The following is a 21,435-nucleotide window of genomic DNA, read 5'->3' as shown; positions in this document are numbered from 1 at the left end:
ATATATATATATATATATATAGCTGCATCTGCGACACACAGGCGTTGGTAAGCAAATGAGTCGCTAATTCTTCCACACTGTCACCTAAGCTTTCTTGGCCCACTTATCTCCACCACTGCAATGGAGCACTGTACTCCCACGCCAATGGATCCACTTAATTATTGACTGCTCCACTTCAATCCATTTACATTATTTAACATTGGAAGGAGCACATTCAGTTTTATGTGTGGAATTAAAACAAAAGATGCATGGGTGTCTTAGTTGCCATTGGGGCCTGCTGAAAAGCATTTGGATTTGTTAATTACACCTAAATTTATTAAAATAGGTCATTTTGTAACATGCAGAGTGCAGCCTCTATATTTGAGCCCACATCCGATGCTATGGTTGACCTTTGATTTTAAACCAAGGTCAGAATGATTTTTTTTCTTTGAGGACCCGTTTTGCTCATCAGTAACATCTGTGGTTGTTTTGTTGTCAAACATTCCATTACAATTATCTGCCACATATTTTTGCTTGTTTTCAACCTGTTTGAGCAATCCTATTATTATTATCGGGATAATTATATTCATTTTTCTTAATATTCATAGTAAGGACGTAACAGGTTAGCGTTTACTGTACTTGTCACTATGGTAAGAAACAACTCAACTCAAACTCAACTCAAATGTATTTATAGAGCACTTTCAAACAAGCCACAAATTCGACGGTAATCTTAAATCACACAGCCCAATCCCTCGGCAGTAATTACCTTATGTTAGTAAGGTACATAAATATTAATGTCACAACAAAGAAGCCTCGTTGGACCAAGGTAAAATTAATTTAGTGTTTTTTTTTTTTCCCAAAACCTTTGCTTGAATTCGCAATTATGCGACCACATGTTCAGACCATCACTTTTTTGAGGATTTCTTTTTTTTTCTGTCCTTCGTGAGGATCAAGTGGTTCAGATAATGGACAGATGGATCAAATTCTCACTTGTTGCCTGTGAATTTGAGGGCGATACTTGCCAAATCGAAAATGGCATAAATCACAATGCACACTGCAGTGATGACTTTCATGCACAGGCTGGCATAGACTCTATAAATTATTTCATCTGCTCGCCTGTGCAATGGTGGTGGTATAAAAACACTTCTACTACTTAGCGCATTGTGCTAACACAGAGTTGCTGTTGTGTGGGTCAGTGGGGTTGTTTTAGGTGTGCGTGTGTATGCCGAGAGTTGCTAATGGATCATGTGTCCGTAATGCTTAAGAGAGTGTTGTTCCACTGGATTGTTTGCTCAGCTCTGGACAGTATGTGTGCATGTGTATGTGTGAGTGTGTGTGTTGGTGCACATGCATGTGTCCACTTTTCCCATGTCGCTGTACACTGTACGCCTGTCTTCCGCTTCTTTGGTTGCCGCAGACAACCATGTCCTTGGTAGCTTGCGATGGCGTCATTAAGACAGCTGGTTCGGGTGAAAGGGAACACATGCCACACTGGGGCTCCTTTCGAAATTATCTTGATAGTTTATATTTTCTGTGTGTGGACAGTTGGGTCAAATTTTGAGAGCAGTACAAAATCTTTGCAAATGCAAGAGAGAAAACAAAGTTATAAGAACATGTTTTTTCCCCACAGTTGTTTAGCCACTTCACAATCATCTTTGTGTTTGCACATTCAAAAAAAAGTACATCTCTCCCACTTGTCTAATATTGCCAAATTGTTGCTTTATTTGGTTTTGTTCAATCATGAAAGAATACCAAACAAATAACAGTCAAGCTAAATAATAGAGAAAATATTTTGGAATACATTTTAAGGGAGGAGGCATTGTGGAGAGACTCAGAACAGGCAGTACCTTGAAAGACAGACAGACAGACAGAGAGAGAGAGAGAGTGACAGAGAGAGAGAGAGAGAGAGAGAGAGAAAGGAGGGGGAGCGGGAGAGTGAGAGAGAGACCGAGAGAGAGAGAGAGAGAGAGAGAGAGAGCTTCAACCACCACCAATTTGTTTTAGTTGACAGTGAAATTGTCTCAGTGAATGTATCAACCATCCATTTCCTTTGTGAGACTGGCTCAGTGGTAAACATGTTAAAATACAAGTTGAGTTGGATCGTTGAACAAAACGGCCGCTACACCCCAGAGTTGTCTGGAGAGATAATCCCTTTTTTCTTTAAAAAGGCAAAGCTTTTGATGATATTTCCACCTTGAAAATCACCAGCACCAATCTAATGAATATACCAATTACAACCCCGTGTTCTTACACATTTAAAGAATGTTTTTTTTGCTCCAGGTGGCTGGGATGACCAGTGGTTAGCGCGTCGACCTCACAGTGCAGAGGTACCGGGTTCAATTCCAGCTCCGGCCTCCCTGTGTGGAGTTTGCATGTTCTCCCCAGGCCTGCGTGGGTTTTCTCCGGGTACTCCGGTTTCCTCCCACATTCCAAAAACATACATGGCTGGCTGATTGAACACTCTAAATTGTCCCTAGGTGTGAGTGTGAGTGCGGATAGTTGTTCGTGTCTGTATGCCCTGCGATTGGCAGGCAACCGGTTCAGGGTGTCCCTCGTCTACTGCCCAAAGACAGCTGGGTTAGGAAACTCCTAACCAACCTTTCCACCAGAAATTGTGGAAACCTAACAATTGAATCATATTCCCAGTTTACTGCATTTGAGATCTCAGTGGAAGGGTGTCAGAAAGTAGTGTTGTACTTTTTTTTTTTGGCTTTGCTCCGCTATTGACATAGAAATACAAAAAAACATTTCAGCACACCAAAGTGTAGAGACCTGCTTGATGGAAATCGGAGTGTTGCCTCAGTAAGTGATTTTGGCACATGCACAGGAGCCTGAACCTGAGGAAAGAAAAGACATCTGCAGTCCCCACAACTCTGAATGCAGAAATAAGACAGTTTCTCACCCTTTCCAAACAAGTGGTGTCTTGCAATCACTTTCTCGCTGAGGCAATGACTCCTTCCAAAGCTGGTGGTGAATCTGATTGAGGTAATTGTGAGAAATTGCTGGCCTTGGCAACACGAACAAATCCAAGTAGCTTCTTGACACACGCACACCCACAATGTTGCACAAAGGAAATTGGGGACAGAGAAATTACCCACCCTTACGGCGATACTGCTGTAATTTTCTCATCACCATGGCGACATTTTAGCATGTTGTGGTAGTACGAGGGGACAGTTATAATTACTTCCATCGGGGATCACAGCGGGTGTAGAGAGCTACAGGAGATGCATGAGAAAAGTGAGCATAGTGTAAAGATATTTAGTGGAGCTCTCAAAAAGACTTGATTGTTCTGCCGTCACAAACACAGCATTCTCGTCAACCAAATGAGTCCATAATGGAGGCATAATAGACTCTAAATGCATGGAATGATGACTGAGACTGTCATCTTCTCCACGCGGCCAATAATCCGAGGGACAGAAGAGTAAGCTGGTTTGTTCGTCACAGTCGCAGTATTGTATAGAGTACGCCGAGAAAAATAGGCAGGATGTGATTTGAGGCCGGGACCTACACATAAATCTACTAAACTGGAGTTTGAATATGTGCATTTGTATCCTGGTGTTTATTATCCCAGAGTCCCCTAGGCTTCTTGCAATATTAGTTAACAGGGAAACAGGTGAAAATGGGGTCTTTCTCTGAGCCTCTTTTGATACTCTGCAACTAAATCTTCCTTTTGTTCATTTATGTGACAACTGACCTTTCAAATGAGGGCTCCTATTCAAACTTATTTTTATACAGGGTACTTGTTTTAATGATTTGTCCAAGCAAACACATTATCCATCACAATTGCATAGAGCGTTGGGCTGGAACCTCTTATGCCACAATTTGTTCAATTGAATATACTTTTTTTTCAAAAATCTATACTATTGGCATGTGGGTGTTAGTTTTATATATCCATCCATTCATTACCATCTATCCTCACGAGGGTCGTGGACGTGGAGCCTATATTTTAAAATATTGTCCATCCATCCATCCATCCATCCATCCATCCATCCATCCATCCGTGCATCCATTTTCTAATTCGCTTATCCTTACCAAGGCCGCGGGCGTGCTGGAGCCTTTCCCAGCCGTCTTTGGGCAGTAGGCAGAGTATACCCTGAACTGGTTGCCAGTCAATCTCAGGGTGCACGAACAACCATTCGCACTCACAATTACGCCGAGGAACAATTTGGAGTGTTCCATTAACCTGCCATGCATGTTTTTGGAATGTGGGAGGAAACCGTAGTACCCGGAGAAAACCCACAGAGGCACAGGGAGAACATACAAACTCCACACAGGAAGGCCAGAGCAGGAATCGAACCCTGCACCTCTGCACTGTGGTGTGGACATGCTAACCAGTCGGCCGGCCCTAAACACACACACACACACACACACACAACCACACCCACACACACACACACACACCCACACACACACACACACACACACACAAATATATATATATATATACCGTATATATAATATAAAATACCGACCAATCTAGTGTTAAAAATTGCTTACGCTCTTTGATGATGCAATGTTACTGGTTGAGCACTGCTGATTTTGGAGGTGTGAGGATTCTGCCCGGCACCAGCAAGCCAGCAAGTAAGTTATAGCCACGAAGAGTGGTGTCAAAGTGAGGGGGGGAAAAAAAAAATCTATTCTTGAGAGCTGATGAAGTCAATTCAAGTTCATCGTCAATTGTGGCTCAGAGGCTACAATTTTGCGTAGTCTCAATTTTTTTAATTCAGTCATTGGAGAGTTACTACGGGTGGGAATCATAGAATAACTTGTCTTACAGTATTATCACAACATTTTACCAATGATTCCACAAGTATCACAAATAATCAATATATTGGGTGAAAACTATCAATTGTACATTACAATTTCTATGGATATGAATAGCTCATGCATATCAAGGATGCATCATGTTTTTGAATGTGACAGCACATTTTTGTCTGATATTCAGACAAAAATCCCTGTACTTGTATGTTGTACTGTCCATGTTCAATGGTTGTTTCCGTACGCAGTGATTGCACATCATTTTGAAAGGTGAAAATCATCAAGAAGTACCGGCATTTACTGATACTTGATGCTTTGTATTGAAAGCAATGAATTAATCAATAAAGTCATGGCTTCTTCATCCGACGCTAACATTTTGGACATTTGTATTCTTGGAAAACTCCTAAAAACTCACACCAACATTTTGAAAAAAGCCTTCCCAAAAAGTAGGCACCAAGACCATATTGTCATAATTGGTCAGCTCCTGTTGGTGTCTAAATTTTCTTTTTGATCAGTTTGCTGTGTCAAGATATAATCAGTGATCGGGAATCTGAGACAGTTAAGAGCCTCTGCTCTGTTTTTCCCCACTGAGAGATGAGTGGATAGATTAGGATAGGAGTTTTTTCATAAAGCAAACTCATTAATCAGATAGGCTCCACAAGGACTCGTAATTGGCTTGGCACACAAAGCTCGGGAGCTTTAAGCTAAGACAGTGGGGACCATTAGCGTAATGGAGTCTGTTGTTGACTGTGGCTAGGCCGAGCTGAAGTTCATAGATGGTCAAGTCCTGTGTATGCGACTACCTCGTTAAACTGACTGTCTGGGTCTTGTCAAAAGGAACACATGCTTCACTGCTCCACTTAGCCTTACATTGACCAACCACAGCTGCTGGATCCATTTGAACCGCTGTTGCCTTTGTCCATTGTGTCGGCTTGTTTGTGTGCAAACCCGAGTATGTGTGTTGCAGTTGTTGGCCTGCCGGTGGCCAAGCGGTGTGCGTGGGCGGAAGCTGCGCGGCACTCAGGTTACTCATTTCTTTTCCGCAACAGTACTTAGACTCTGTATCACAATTTAGCTGAAGAGCAGGCCAGCGGACGGAGGAGAGCGGTAGCGCTATTTAAAGATCACTTCTGGCCTACTTGGCAACAGGAAGTATATGGAGACAAGGAAAGGAACTATGGAGGCCAAGGAGGGACAAAAGGAGAATGTAGAACATCCAATTAGAGCTAAAGTCATTTGTGCAGCTCTGACAGGTCAAAACGAAAAGTTTGGGACCTTGACGTCAAAACGAGGTTGTTTTATTTCCAACTGCTATAAATTTCAATATTTCTCATGATGCAATCTATGTAGAGTAGTTAACTTGAGTGAACTAGTGGTTTTGTCCAACTGCACATTAGTAATAGGTAGGATTCTGTCCCCTGTCTATGTCACATGTGACCAAGTCAATAGATCCTGAGTCACCACTGTTCGTAGTAAAATGTAAAAACAATCAACGCGCATTGTACTGAGCAGATGGGATGGCGAGAGGACCAAACGCCTGGCTAATTTTTTTATGTCTTGTTTGCCATTGCTATTACCCATCTGTGGTGGGACCACAAAAAAAAATATTAAATAAAAATAAGGAACCCCAACCAAGACAAAACACATTATAAGAAATATATAACAATGTAATGTAAGTGAACTCAACATAATTTAATACACAGTGACCCCCATGTTTTTGTATGTGCCATGCATCTGGGATGATGATGTGATATGGTTGCTGCTCACTTTGTTGCCCTCTGCCAAGCAAAGTAAAACAATTGCAAACTCCTACTACCTGTTACGATCCGGAATAATTCGCATAGGTGTGTATCCCAAAAACGTAGACAAGGATAAAATTCTTTGACAGAAATGTTTATTTACAAAAAGGCAGACAAAGCACAAATGAGATTACTGGTACACAGAGCTGGGATATCCATGAATAACAAAAAGTGCTTGCAAACGGCAAGGAAGAATGAAACAATGTAAATAGCTTGTTGGGAAGGACAAGAAAATTCAATTATGAGAAAATACAAAATAACACTATGCATGAGAAACTTAACTGCTACTTACAGCAAGAACAAACTATGACAAGGATAAGAATGGAGAACAACATCATGAGTGTCTTGAGAATTGCACGAGAGAGGCAAATAATCCAACAACCCAATTTCGGATTATTTGCCTCTCTCGTGCAATTCTCAAGACACTCTCCGCTGAAGGCCGCACCCTCCACTCCAGATGGAGTTGAAAACAAAACAGACAAATCAAAATGGTTAATTGGTCAAGCTGACAGACTCAATGTGCTGTGATTGAGTGTCCACTGTCTGGTGTGTGGGATGCACCAGTCTCCAATTACGCCAAAAACGGGCAGATACCTGATTATAAATGTCAATTTATCGGTCACTACATACCGTCTTCTACTGATTATCCAGGAAAGATAAATGTGTACCACTTTGTCTGCACTCTACAGGCAGATAGCAATACAGTACGTTCCATTTCCTGTTTTGGAACAACAATCCTTTTTTTTTTCTTCATTTGGACTGATCACTGGTACCCTTGTGTAGTGGCAAAAAAGCAAAACACACATGAGAAGATAATATCTCAGATGCTCACTGAGCTGAAGTATTGTCTGCTGACAGTTGTCCATTTTTTGTGTTTATACTATTCTATTATACTATTCAAGTATATTTTTCTGCCATTTTGCCTTCTATTTTACCCTCCAAGTAGCTGAAAGGACAGTTCAATTCAAGACTCAGGGACCATCTCTTTCAAAACAGATTTAGGATTTACAATATTTTTCATTGGCTCCAAATTGGGCGATGACTTCATATGCCTCAAGAGCTCCTCAGTGCTTCGATTGCGGTTGCAAGCGAGCGGCAAAGTAAGCCTTATAGGGAAGTCCACATTGGAGGTATTTCACCTTAATCCAGGAATTTGGCCATCAGCCGTGCTAATGGAAAACAGAGCAGGGGAATTACCATAACATTGGCTGACAACCGTTGCACTGTTTTCACTTTCTTTCCGCCAAAACAAGACAACGTCACTGGCCTTTCAGGGCTTGGGCGAATGGATGCTTTTGCAATTTAAGTGGGAGATTTGTTAAAAATAGCCATCGGTTTTGTCTTCCATAAAAAATTGGTTCGACATTTTACTGTACCCAACCGTGCCCAAGAGTAAGCTCCCTTTAGTGTCACTTTGGGTCCTAAAATCAGTAGGATTTTTGTGACAATGTCAAAAAAGGTCGGGCTCTTGTGCCATAGATCTTCCAAAATCAAAATTCTTATTGGTAATCAAATTCTTAGCTGATAGTTATTAAGTGTTCCAGTGGTGAGCGCGTCGACCTCACAGTGCAGAGGTACCGGGTTCGATCCCGGCTCTGGCTTTCCTCTGTGGAGTTTGTTCTTCCCGTGCCTGTGTGGGTTTTCTCCGGGTACTCCGGTTTTGTCCCACATTCCTAAAACATGCATAGAAGGCTGATTGAACACTCTAAATTGTCCCTAGGTCTGGGTGTGAGCGTGGATAGTTGTTCGTCAGTGTGTGCCCTGCGATTGGCTGGCAACCTGTTCAGGGTGTCCCTCGCTTACTGCCCGGAGACTGCTGGGATAGGCTCCAGCACCCCCCGCTACTCTTGTAAGGATAAGCGGATCGGAAAATGGATGGATGGATCAATGGATAGTTGTGAACCTGATTCTTAAAGGAGTTTGTCAAAATCAGTGTAATTGTTTTTTAAATCTTAATTTTACATAATAGAACAGACATCAGTTGTGATATGGGTACAAGTTACAAGTTTAACATGTTTACTGTCGCTCCTTTGATCATTTTTTTATGAGATGTTCATTTGTTTGAATATGGGAAGACTGACCATGAGTGACCATCGGTAAACACGGTAACCAATGATATTTTGAAGAAGATAGTTTCTGACTTTTAAAGCTAGTAGCATGGCAATCATGTCTAAGATATCATTTCATCATCCACACATTACACTGTTTTTGAAGGCTCATTCAGTCCATGCTAAGTTTTGCGTCTGCTTGTAGTCCAGTGCAGTCTTTCTGTGTTTTAAGTTGACACAGCTGGTGGGCAGGATGTCAGCTTCAGGCCTGTGTCTCTGTTTGTAATTCCCCCCTCCAAGAACAGCCTTCCTGCGCTATAAATAGCCTCTGTGTGTGTGTGTGTGTGTGTGTGTGTGTGTGCGCGCGTGCGCAGCGCCTGAGTCAGTGTGCATGGTTTATCGTTTCCACGTGCAGCCATGTGTTTGCTGTGTATATTGCTGGCATCACATAACAAGGTCGAGAGAGTCCGAGACAGTTTGATTGTCGAGGACGGGATCTCGTATTCTCGCCATCGTGGAAGTTTCCCATCTTCCCGTCTGTTTTCTGCTTAACAACCGTCGATCCCTTCCAATGTGGAAGCCACTAATAGATGCTTGTGGTGCTGTCGTGAAGATGTGATGATCGCTTTTGATTGGTGGAAACCTTTTTTTTCGTTAAGTGTTTTAGTTAGCAGAAGAAGCCGATCATGTTTTTATTGTTCCTCTTGAAAAAAAATGTTGTTTGTATACTGGGAATACTGTTTTTACAAGACTGAAGATGTAGCAATGTTTTTTGACTAGCAGAAGCAGGTACTACCAGGTACTATTTCTAAGGTTTGTGAATACTGTTGGTCGCTCATTGGTTGTCATAGCAAGAAACAACAAAAAGGGTGTGGCTTTTGCACTATTATACTGCACAGTCTCCACTTTGCAGCACAATGTCCTTAGTTTCCATCCATGCATCCATTTTCTATACCAGTTGTCATCATTCCGGTTGCTGTTCACCTGGAGTCTTGTGGACATGGGGGCTCCCCCAGTTTCCTCTTGAACAAATTTGCCTCCACGGTGGAGAAAAAGAATTACAGGAAACCCTTGTTCTCTGTTGTTTGTTAGTGTGTCTCATTCCAGTGGATACATTAAATGCAATCATTCTCAGTTTTCTGTTGTCATTTTAAAATAGAGGCGAGGAGAGCCAAGTTGAGTCAGGCCTCACAGCAGTTTTTTTTTTTTTTTCCAAGTAAATCACTTTCATTGGAAGGTCAAAAAGATGGCGACTTGACACAGTCAATTTGGGCTAGTTCAGGTTCACTGAAGTTCTTCATGTGTCAATAGCATGACAATTGTCAAGCAAATGCAAGAGTAAATTATGATTGTCTAAGGCATTAGAATCCATCCATCCATATATCCATCCATTTTCTGATCCGCTTCTCCTCACAAGGGTCGCGGGGTGTGCTGGAGCCCATCGCAGCTGTCTTCGAGCAGTGGGGACACGCTGAACTGGTTGCCAGCTAATCACAGGGCACACATCGACGAACCATCCGCACTCACACTCACACCGAGGGACAATTTAGAGTATTCCATTAACCTGCCCTGCATGTTTTTGGAATGTGGGAGGAAACTCGAGTACCCGGAGAAACCCCATGCAGGCACTGGGAGAACATGCAAAGTGCACACAGGAAGGCCAGAGCCAGAATTGAATGCTGCAACTCTGCACTGTGAGGACAACCAGTCGACCACCAGGCCGCCAGGATTTTGAATGCTTATGATAAAAACAATGCTTTAAAAAGAAGAAACAAACAAATTGGGGAAGGATTTGTCCCTTATAGATGGCTGCCCATTACATCTAAGTACTTTTTTCATGGCCTAAAGACGCCCAATACTTTTTTCAGAGCCTAAAGACACCGAATAGAGTACAAAATTACTTTGAATACATGTTTTTGAAAAAGTTTGAAACTGTTAGAAAAGTTTTTAACTTTATCCAAAGCCTAACCCTTTTTGTTGGTGCGTGGGAGGAAAATAAAACAACTGCGCACTTAACCAAAAATAGCATGCTCAAAAGAACTGTACACGACGAGTGCCTGAGTAAAAAAAGTTTAAAGTTTCTTGTGGTACTGTTTTGAAATATAATAAGATCCGTAATACTAAAGTATGTAATTCTAAGCTGGTACGATTCAATGGAAAAGAGGATTTCTAATTGTTTTGAAAGTAAATCGCCTGCTATGGAGAGTCCAAAGCAACAGCTTGACTGCTCACATGATACGTTCGACATGTTGCAGTTTGTTAAAGTCATGTGTGTCAGTAGCCTGCAATTTAAGCTGATATTGACTGTCAAACAAATCAATGCAGATGGAAACACCACATTTGAAACGAAGGGTTCGGACAGTTTTCACAAATCTTCCCATCTTTAGTTACGTTATGTCCGTTCGGAAATTTAGAGAGTTGCTCAAATTTGCCGTTCGGTGATTCAAAAATAGAGTGAGTGCCTGTGCGCACACTATGCACCTCGGCTGGAGACGCGATGCGCCACTGCTGGCTACGTTTGGAAGTTAATGGGAGTGGAACGCATTTTGCCTTTCCAAACACACCCACGATCGGAGTAGTGCGTGGGCGTCACAGTGAATTTCAGAACGTGTCCCGGGTTGGCAGGTGGTATGAATGAAACAAACAGGCTCTTTTTTCAAATTTTTTCTTGCTGACCTTCTTAAAAACACAAACTGTGTTAAAATGCAAAACTTAGCCAGTCATATAGTTCAATTCTAAGTCAAGTGGAGTCGCTTCAGTGCCAAGTCCCAAATCAGTTCAAGTTGTTCCCAAGTTTTTGGCAAGCAAGTTGCAAGTACTAATAGCACACATCTCTGTGGACCACACAAAGCCGAAGCGACGAGAGTGTATTTAAAGCTATTGTCAATGATCAAACAAACAGAAATGAAGGCAACATTTCAGTCATTGTGGAATCAATATATGCCTTTCAAAAACACTGCAAACACAGGAACCTTGCTTCAGTTATTTGCGGATGAATCTGTCGCTTAATCTGACTCCAAATTGGGCTCGAAATAAGCTTAATATGGACACAATCTATGTTCAGCTCTAGTGCTACTACAGTACATCAATTTAACATATAGGGCTTTCAATACGTTTAATTTTGCAAGATGCAGTGTAAAGCAGATTTGCACCACATGGAAGCATTAAAACAGTTTTTTAAAAAATGTGTGCTTCTTTTCTTTCCCCTCCCTTCCTGCAGACGAGCATAAAGGAAGGATTGTTGCTGAAACAGACCAGCTCCTTCCAGAGGTGGAAGAAGCGTTACTTCAAGCTGAGAGGCCGAACACTCTACTACGCCAAAGACACCAAGGTAATGTACACTTGAATTAGTCAAATGTAAAAATTAATAATAACCATTTCTATAATACGGACTGCAAATACTATGAGGGTTGTCTAATTTACATTAGATTCAATTTTCATGACAAGAAAAGATAAATTCACTTAAATTAGTGTAAAGATCATATTTTTAGCACTTCCAGCTCCTCACTGGCTCACAGTTATTAATAGCATAATCACGTCTTTTTTTTCTACCTACTATCGTTATTTTTTTCAATAAATAACTTAATTACTATCGAGTCTGCTACTAGACCAACCTTCGCTTGAAAAAATCGATTCTGAATATTATATTTAGATTAACACACACTTCTGTTTTATGTGACATATAGCTGTATATTCAATAGTCCTACATTGGGAAATTCCAATTTTAAGAACAACATTGTGGTAAATATACCATAAACAAAGGTTTTATTATTTCTATTTGTTACCCAATAAAGGAAAAGGGAAAAACAGTCATTGCCATGCGGTTAACTTTCACCAGTTGAAGGATGAATATTCTAGCCTTTATTGCAAAAAATTCAAAAGTCTCAATTCTTGAAATGAAATAGTCACACACCACTTTATTTTTTTTCCATTTTTAATTTTTAAAAATGTATTTGTATTCAGTGTATTTATTTGTAATCATTTTTTATCTTGAATGATTTAATTTGTGTATTTACAGTATATACTACCATATTAATTTATAAGGGTCATTCCATGTCACTTCACACAAATCCCCAGAAACTCCCCTGTGACACTTCTTCAATTTGTCAGATTTTTATTCTATTCGTGCCTTATGATCAACATTCCCTCTAAGCTGCACGGATGAGCAATTGCGCACTCCTCTCACCTTCTCAGCGCACACGGTGACAGCTTGCACGCACCCCGCACACACTACATTTCTACATTCATTAGTTCATTTCCACCCCACTTCAGTCTACAAACAGGACACCAGACAATTCCCACTTCCATGACAGTTTCAGTAGTGCGACCGCGGGTGCGCACTCAGTTGTTCTACGATAGTTTGACGCATACATTGACACACATTCAATCACACTCACCACAGACGAGAGGCTGCAGGCGACACGCAGAACGCTCCATTCAAACATGGACACAATTTATGAGCCCATTGAATGAGGCTCTTTCGCGCGTTTCAGAGGTCAGGCGGGCGAGGAGTTTTATTAAATAACATGTTTTCCGTGATTTATGAGTGGACTGTGTGAAACCATAGTTAATACATTTTATTTTTTATAACATACTACATCACGTACCTTGTTATGATCGCAGGTTTTGGATAGGTGTGATACTGGTTTGACTGCCCGTGCGCATGTCTGATGTTGCTCACCATGGTCCAAAGAATGCTCAGGGAGTTTGTGTGAATGCTCAACGGATGGAAAATTAGTGTGAACATTGTTTATGACGTGAAAAGAAAGAATCCAAAGTTTGAGCCTCTTAGCCCAAACGGTATTCGAGTTATAGCCTGTCAAATTTAGTGTGCAATTCCTGCATCACAAAAGTGGGCATGGCACTCAAAATTTGACAGGCTTGAACTCGAAAACACTTTGAGCTTGGACATTCAAACTTCGGATTCTTTCATTTAATATCATGATGCACTCGGGGAATAAACATCAGGCAAATTGAAGAGGTGTCACCGGGGAGTATGTGCAACTTGTTTTGGAATGACTGATAATGATTGTTCTCATATAAATTACATTACTGTTCGACTTTCTTTGAATAAAACATCACATCACAATATTCTTATTTTCTCCTCATTCTTCTTTTACTTTAACTTTCATGGCCGCCCCCTTCACTACTTTCCGATCCATGTACATGTGTGTGCGTGTGCTAGTCCGGCAGCGTGTTGGGCCGCTGGCAAGAGCGAGTGCTGCGCCGGGCGTCCCGGAGCCGCATATGCTGGCGAGCTCTGTCAGTCTGCTGGACTGGCGCGCGGCACTCACCCCCACCTCTGGGTGCCAGCGGATCTGAGGAGGGCCTAGTGAGAATTCGGGTCAGCACAGTACAGTCTTAAGACCATCGCCTGTAGAGATGCACTCGTGCCTTATGGTGATCTCATTGGGTCCGTATTTGCGTACTCATTGTTTAAATGTGTTTCCATATGAAATTAATGCATCCTTATTGTGTAAAGACACAGTTAGAGCCCGGCTGATAGATGACATATTTACTTAACACAGGTCAACATTTAGTTGTAATCATCCTAAAATTAAATCACTACATTTTGTGACCATTTATTTGACCATTAGTCACCAACGGTTTTCCAACAGCCTATGTGATCAGACATGAACTCAAAAACTGTCAAACTATGCTGGACACAAAGGACCCTATTTTGGTAGACTGTTGCCCGGGCGCTTGGCATAAGAACGGGTGTGACTTCATTTTCGTGCCAGTGCAATTCTAGTCTGGCGTGGCCATGTTCCGCCTGTGTGGGTGTGAACATGAAGCCGCCTCGCCCCCGACGCACCTGTCAATTTGGTGACAGAAAGTGGTCTGGCTCAATGTAAACAGACACACGGCCAACTACTTCATCTGAAGAGGGGAATTTTGCAGTTTACCTGGCAATGTGATGAACGTACTCCAGCGAGTCTAATCTTTGTTTCCGCATTGTTCAAGCATGGCATTCTCAAGCATGCACTTCGTGTCACCCAGATTTCAATGCAAATGAGGGATGCCGGGAAAACACTTCGTTCCATCCCACAATGGCACACAGAGGTGCAAATACATCAATTTTTACCAGCCAAAGTCTACCAAAATACCAAAAGAAAGAAAACTCCACCCATGCGCACAGTTAGACAGCATTTTGTGTTACACTTGCGCCGGAAGGAAAATAGGGTCTCATACCTCTCATTTATTTTAAAAAGGTCCATTTTGAAAGGAAACAATCTGAAAAGCACCCACTGTATTTCCTCGCAAAGTTTTTCTGCATGAAATATATTTTAATTTATTTTAAATGAAATGACTGAACTGTATTTGATACTTTTGTGAATGCATTCACAAAAAAAAAATGCAACATTTAATACATTTCATCATATTTATTAAAGGACAAGTAACTAAAATATATATGTGGCTTATTTAAACCTCAACATGCTTTATATTTATTGCACTGGATATCTTGAATACTGCTACAGGATCCAAAGGTCTCATATCAGTCGAGCTCTAATTCCAGGTTTGGTAGCAAAAACAAACAATCTTTGTTTAAAATAAGTCAGCCTTTCATTGTTTGTGCACTATGTTGCTTGTCCGACTGCCATCTTCAGTTTTATACAATGGACCCTCGAAAGTCGAACATCATGTGTTTTTAAAGGCCTTTCAACCTTACTCTGGGATTTGACTAACTCCCATTGTAGTTAGTCCATATTCCGTATGTTCATGATAGCATGGCTAAAATGACATGGTGGCCTCAGACTTTGACACGGTACTGTATGTTGCTACTGGAGGGTCTGGAACGCTTTGCCCACTATTCCTGTCAGCTTTCATTAGAGCTTTCCTCAAGACAGTTTTGTGTGCGTGTATGTGTTATTATTGTGGGGAAAAAAAGTTTGTGTGTCACTGGGAGTGTCAACGGAACCCTAAAAAGCCATACAATGGACACTAATACACTTAAATATGATGCATCCATATGCTGGCCAAGAGTATAAGACGTTGTTTGGGTTGGCATATTTTGGCTAACGCAGGCACATATACACAAACATGAAGACATCTGATATGTGCCTTCCGCATCGCAGTTTGGGTTGTCACGTTCTCCTAATTGTGCTCGTCGTCCATTTGCTTCTCTGATGGACACCGCCTCACCAAGCATTCTCCCCGTCATCCATTCAGCCAAGTACCCCTTAGCGCTTGCCAACATGTCTTTCGCATTTAATGCATTTTGCTGCAGCAACCACAAAGAAAACACCCAGGATTTGGAGAACTGCTATTATGTGGTCAAGCTCACTTCCTGTCTGATGGAACAAAGTGAGTTATCGCTGAAAAAGTCTGGATCTTTAGCTGTTATTTGGAGCAATGAGAATGTATGTCAACGTTGCTCTCTCTAACTCTTTCATATGCTTTCAATGCCTTCTAACACCCGTTACTCACTGTGTTGACAAACCAGAGGAAACTGACTGCCTCCAATGAAATGTAACACCGGGTGTTTTTTCGGTTTTGCGGAAGGAAGCTTGGTGCACCCCGCGGTACACCCACACACACCCAGGAGAGCAGTCCCAAGTCCCCAGTGTTGACCGGCAAGTCTTCGTTCTTATTGGAAGGCAAAGGTGCAGCACCATCCTCAGGGACAAATAAAGGCAATGAAAACCCAAAACAAAGAATCCCAACATGGAATTATTCAAATGCAAATTAAGTTAAGATGCAAATTACCATGGGCTCCATTTTCGGGGAAGTGTAGTTTACCGTCTTTGTGAATTTGGCGGACTGTGCTGCGCCATGCTGGACGTCCTGGCAGACCGAGGACAATTTCTTTTACATGCTTCCAAAGCACCTGAACATTTCGTGACTGAAAGTAGACTAGACTTGAGACGATCTTGGAGCAGATCTGAGTTGTGGTGTATGGTGTAATACCATTTTGGTAATTCTGATCGATGCGCAGGCAGACAGATTCTGCGCTTCACTGATTTGTGTGGTGGTTGTCAATGAATTTTATTCATAAATATATGACAACAGTGTGCTTTGACCCCTCTGAATCATTGTGGAAATCAAGTCGTCATTATTATCAAGTTTAAAATTACTCTTAAAAAGTCTTTCAAAAGTCTCAAATCTCAAAGTGAATTAACATTCTTTAAAAAAGGAATTTACCGACTAACTCCACCAGTGATGTGTTTTTTTTAGTTGGTACATTTAAGCAGATTTGTGTCATTTATGTACTGTAGCAACTTTGGACAACATGGGACATTGGGAAGTTGGTCTTAAATTTCATTTCTAATGGAATTAAACAGTAAAACATCTTGAATTTAACTTGAGCTGTCGTAACACTGGTCGTATTTTTGAATGAAAGACTGTTATGAAAACAAATGTTTATCTGATTCATCATTTTATCGAAAACATAATCGACAGATTCCTCGATTATGAAAATAATAATCATTTGTGGCCCTATTTTCTTGCTACTTTGGCATGGGATGTCATGATTTTTTGATCCAACCAGTCAGATGGACTTGATGTTGGGCTGTGCTCTACTAACTGACATAATTGTCATGTCAGTTTGTTTTGTTGGATAAAATAACATAGCAACGTGCAATTATTAGATGCATTGTTTGCATTGGACCGTAACATTTAGCACCCCAAAGTTAATGGCTTTGCCACAGTGAACCTCTCAAGGAGCTTTCACCAGAGTACATTGCCCATCCTCGGCCAGCCTTGAATTCTTTGTCTGTTGGACTGGATGTTGCTCTCATCAGTTATTTTTGCTCGGAAACCACAGTGGAGACTCCTCGATCTGCACCGCACCTATTTTTACATGCGCACATGGCACCCTTTGAGAAAGTGCGATTGCCATTAGAGGTGCCATATAGCACTTCCAAAATAGTTCCGTCAGTTTTTTTGTGTAGATTGGTAGACAAAATGCACATCTAAAATGCTTTCATTCCCACCCCATTCCAGGCCTGCCTCGCTTTACCCATGATAAAAGGTGTTTCCTTATCATTGTCGCCGTAGTCATCCCTGTAACAAATGTTAAATTCTTAGCAAGAAAGTCGACTCTAACCTTCATCTCCACCTTTCCTGCAGTCTCTTATCTTCGATGAAGTGGATCTGTCAGATGCCAGTGTTGCGGAGTCCAGTACCAAGAATGTCAACAACAGCTTCACAGTGAGTTCACATTCCTGGCACCTCACACACGCTGGGTGGGTGATGAAGTCCACATTTGGGAGCTTCATCTCACTCATGCTTTCAGAATTTTCAGTCCCAAGGTTAATGTTAAAATAGTTTAGAAATTAATTCTCGTCGATTATTTGGAAGCGATGAACTGGAACCCCGAATATTAGAAATGCTTCCATTCATGAAGGAGAACACATTGTTCGGGGTTGAATAAAAATGTTATAGCCTTGTTGCAGTTCTCGACTAAAGAAAATGCTGTATAAAATATGTGAATTAAAGTAAGGGCATTTATTGATACTTTAAGTATTTTTTTTTTGAGGAAAAACTCCCTATCTTGAATATTGTACTTACATTTTCGTACACAAAGCCTAAGTACTTGACAAATTAATCAACGCAATATTTTTTTGGTATGATGAATTAGTGTAGAGCAGAAATTTTCATCAATTTCAACTTCAGATGTTTCTTTAGTGACAGCCAAAATATATATTCTTGACAAGAGCGTGAATATTTCCGGCATATTTTTAGATGACATTTCGTTTATTTTTGGCATCTTCACTTGGGGAAGCACGGCTGACATTTCCTGGAAGCAAGCAGTGTGTGATGTAACAAACCTGAAATATCAGCAGTGAGGACAAAAAAATACTTGGCTTCTAAAAATGTCTTCACTCATCCTGGGTGATGCTATATTAAGAAAGGAGGAGTGGAGTAAGCGGGAGTTGTCGTTAGGAGAACGGTGCCCTGAGGAGAGCGTGCTGCTATTTTTAGCTTCATACGCCTTGAAATTCCTGCATGGGAATGACCTGGCGTTGGCTGTGTTCACAAATGAGATTAGCTGTAACTGCGACTCGTGTGAGTCTGTCTTCCAACGTGTGTGTGCAGCAGTCTTAATAAAAATGCCTGCATGCCAGAGTATGGAGATGGACGCTCAGCATCAGTGTCTCATTAAGAAGGGTGGGAGTTGAAGTGGGTGGCGGTTTTGGGGGCGATGGCGGTGATAATGATGAAGGAGGAAGCCCAAAATAGAACACAAGTCAATTTTCAGTGTGAAGACATAAAGTGTGATCGGTGTGGGCTACAATTGAGGGGGAACTGGTGAGAGCGTGGTGAGGGAAAGACGAATAGGGGGGGGGACGGGATGGGGGGGGGATCCTGCAGTGATGCTATTTGACTGCCTGCATTGTGGATGGTAACACGGCGTGCCGAGCAGGGGTCGAATACACGTGCACCGAGAGTCACGCTAGCCGACAGGCAGGGACAATGGTGGGTGTTGGACTTCATCACGAGAAGAGTTGGAGAAATTGGACGCAGAAAGATTTTCTGTTTGTGGTCTGTCCATCGTTCCAGTGATGATGAGTGTCAGCGCCCGCTGTGCAGGTGGGTGCTGCTGGTAGCCACGTGATCGCTGTAGGTGCCATGAAGATGTTTAGGCTGAAGCGCATGTGTGCTGCATATGTTGCTCCTCCAGAGCCAGAGCTACATTTTTAACCAAAGCATTCATAGAATGTTTCAGTGTTTATTCCCATGAGACTTTCAAATAGAGGGCATTAACAACATTGTGATTTGCATAAGTGACTTTATTGCAGTATGTAGGAATCAATTAATAACTACTGAATGCCTTGCGAACTGTCAATGCTCTTGATTTAATGTAACCCAAACATTTGCTCTGCTGACCATGCTTGTGCCACAATAGGCTTAAGGTTAGGGTTACACCCTAATTTTTTTCATTTCACAGATGGCCACCAGATCTGTGAGAGAGAGAGAGGGCTGCGCTGCTGTGGGAGTGGTCACAGCCTATTTCAATCATGGTCAATCAAAGCAGCTTGTTTAATTCCTTCAGATGTGATGTGAAAGTCACGCACTAGAGTCTCGACATGGCCAAAGAATTTCTACGCAGTGAAGTGGGTGCTTGGAAACACGCCACATACGTCTGGCCATATTGCGTATCATCTATACATATAGTACAAACATTTTCTATCGTGTTAATCGTCAGTAGGGTTATTGAGGTGCTGGAGCATATCCCAGCTGCCTTCGGGCGAGAGGCAGGGTGCATGTTTTTGGAATGTGGGCGTAACCCTGCAAAGCTGGAAGAAACTCACGTAAGCACGGGTTCAACATGCAAACTCCACATAGGAAGACCGAGGCTCGAATTCAAACTTCAGACAACAGCCGATTTCATTCTTTCATCAGCACAATCACATTGCCTTTGAAAAAAAGATGCACTGGAGTGCGGCACAGTCACAGAGTCCTATGAAATCTCTTCCTGATATACTGTACATAATATTCCAATATTTTAGAGAGTCTCGGACCATTCTAGTCTCTTTATGTGTAAATGAGCATCCAATGAAGAGCAATAGAGAAAGAGGATGAGGCATGAATACTTGATGAAGCAGCATTGCTGTGGCGCAGAGACGAAGCACCTTGCAGTCCATGTGAGAAGGAGGGCTCAAGCCCCCTCCCAACCCTCCAAACCTGAATCCCCATCACAAACTCGGCATGGAAGATCCGCCTCCTCACACTGACTCATTCGTTCTGATTGGATCGGCTTGGGCTGCTCCCGCCACGCTCTTAAAATCACTGAAATGCACCTTAAGGCTTGTGCACGTGCATCACTGTTGTGTAGTTCCTCGCCGTCGATTGTAATGAGGCTTCTCATCACATTCTCACACACACTTGCAGACACACACATGCACACAGTTGTGAAGGTCAGTCATCAAGGGAGGTTCTCCACATTTGAGGGATGCCTGCATCCAATTTGGGAAACAGCTGTTGTTGTTTCCCTCGGCAACCAACCAATCACCAGCGCTTAAAGGCAACACCAGCAGGGACAAGAGTATAGACACACACACACACACACACACACACACACACACACACACACACACACACACACACACACACACACACACACACCCACACACACACACACACACACACACACACACATTCAATGACATAGAATGCCTTTGCCGAACAGTAAGCATCACAACAGAGCATACGTATTGGGACAGGAAACAAAAAGTGAAGAAAATGTAGAGTAGGTCCTCCTTTCGCCTTTCACATGAAATCCAGATCTGGCCCCAGTGCCTTAAGTTTGACATCAGTGGAGTAGAGTATTTGTGGTGGTTGAACTCACCGCCATTCATGTATCATTATATCAATTTCTACTTTATGTTCTAACTACAGGGAAAAGGAGCATACAATATTTATACAAAATGAATGGGGCTTAAGACGTTTCCCTGAGAAACTCCACTCTAAATTGTTTCTGACAGATTGTTATTTTGTATACTTTTGAATGGCATATACTCTTTAACGATTTGGCTAAAACCATTCGGACACCTGGTCATTATGTAGTTCTGAGACATGAAGGGAATGTGGTGTGGTGAACGTGTGTGTGCGGAAATTTTTCCATATTGATCAAGACAAATGTTTTACTGTACTTGATATTCTTGCTACAAAGATGACTCAAGTTCAGCTTTTACATAAAATGAACGGACTGTATTTTCCTGAGGAAACATACCACAAATGGGGTGGCCCGTTGATCCAGTGGTTAGCGCGTCGACCTCACAGTGCAGAGGTTGTGGGTTCGATCCTGGCTCCGGCTTTCCTGTGTGGAATTTGCATGTTCTCCCCAGGCCTGCGTGGGTTTTCTCTGGGTACTCCGGTTTCCTCCCACATTCCAAAAACATGCATGG

General features: G+C 41.9%; 1 protein-coding gene across 5 annotated transcripts in view; it reads left to right on the top strand.

Annotated features, from left to right (window-relative positions):
- The window catches only part of dgkh (diacylglycerol kinase, eta), a 78,990-nt gene that overhangs the window by 2,369 nt on the left and 55,186 nt on the right, over positions 1–21,435 (top strand). For 2 of the 5 annotated variants that reach the window (XM_019867716.1, XM_019867714.1), the window contains exons 3-5: positions 11,805–11,915; positions 13,770–13,928; positions 17,654–17,734. In XM_019867716.1, the coding sequence (XP_019723275.1) occupies positions 11,805–11,915; positions 13,770–13,928; positions 17,654–17,734 (351 nt within the window). Of the gene's footprint in view, positions 1–11,804; positions 11,916–13,769; positions 13,929–17,653; positions 17,735–18,895; positions 19,118–21,435 lie in introns of those variants that run through there. The other 3 variants (XM_019867720.1, XM_019867715.1, XM_019867717.1) reach the window with 2 other exon arrangements.

This window comes from Hippocampus comes, unplaced genomic scaffold (assembly GCF_001891065.2).
Source record: "Hippocampus comes isolate QL1 unplaced genomic scaffold, H_comes_QL1_v1.1 scaffold27, whole genome shotgun sequence".
In the NCBI taxonomy this organism is placed as follows: Eukaryota; Metazoa; Chordata; class Actinopteri; order Syngnathiformes; family Syngnathidae; genus Hippocampus; species Hippocampus comes.
The sequence above is the reverse complement of the archived record's forward strand: the minus strand, read 5'-3'. Positions and strand labels throughout refer to the sequence as shown.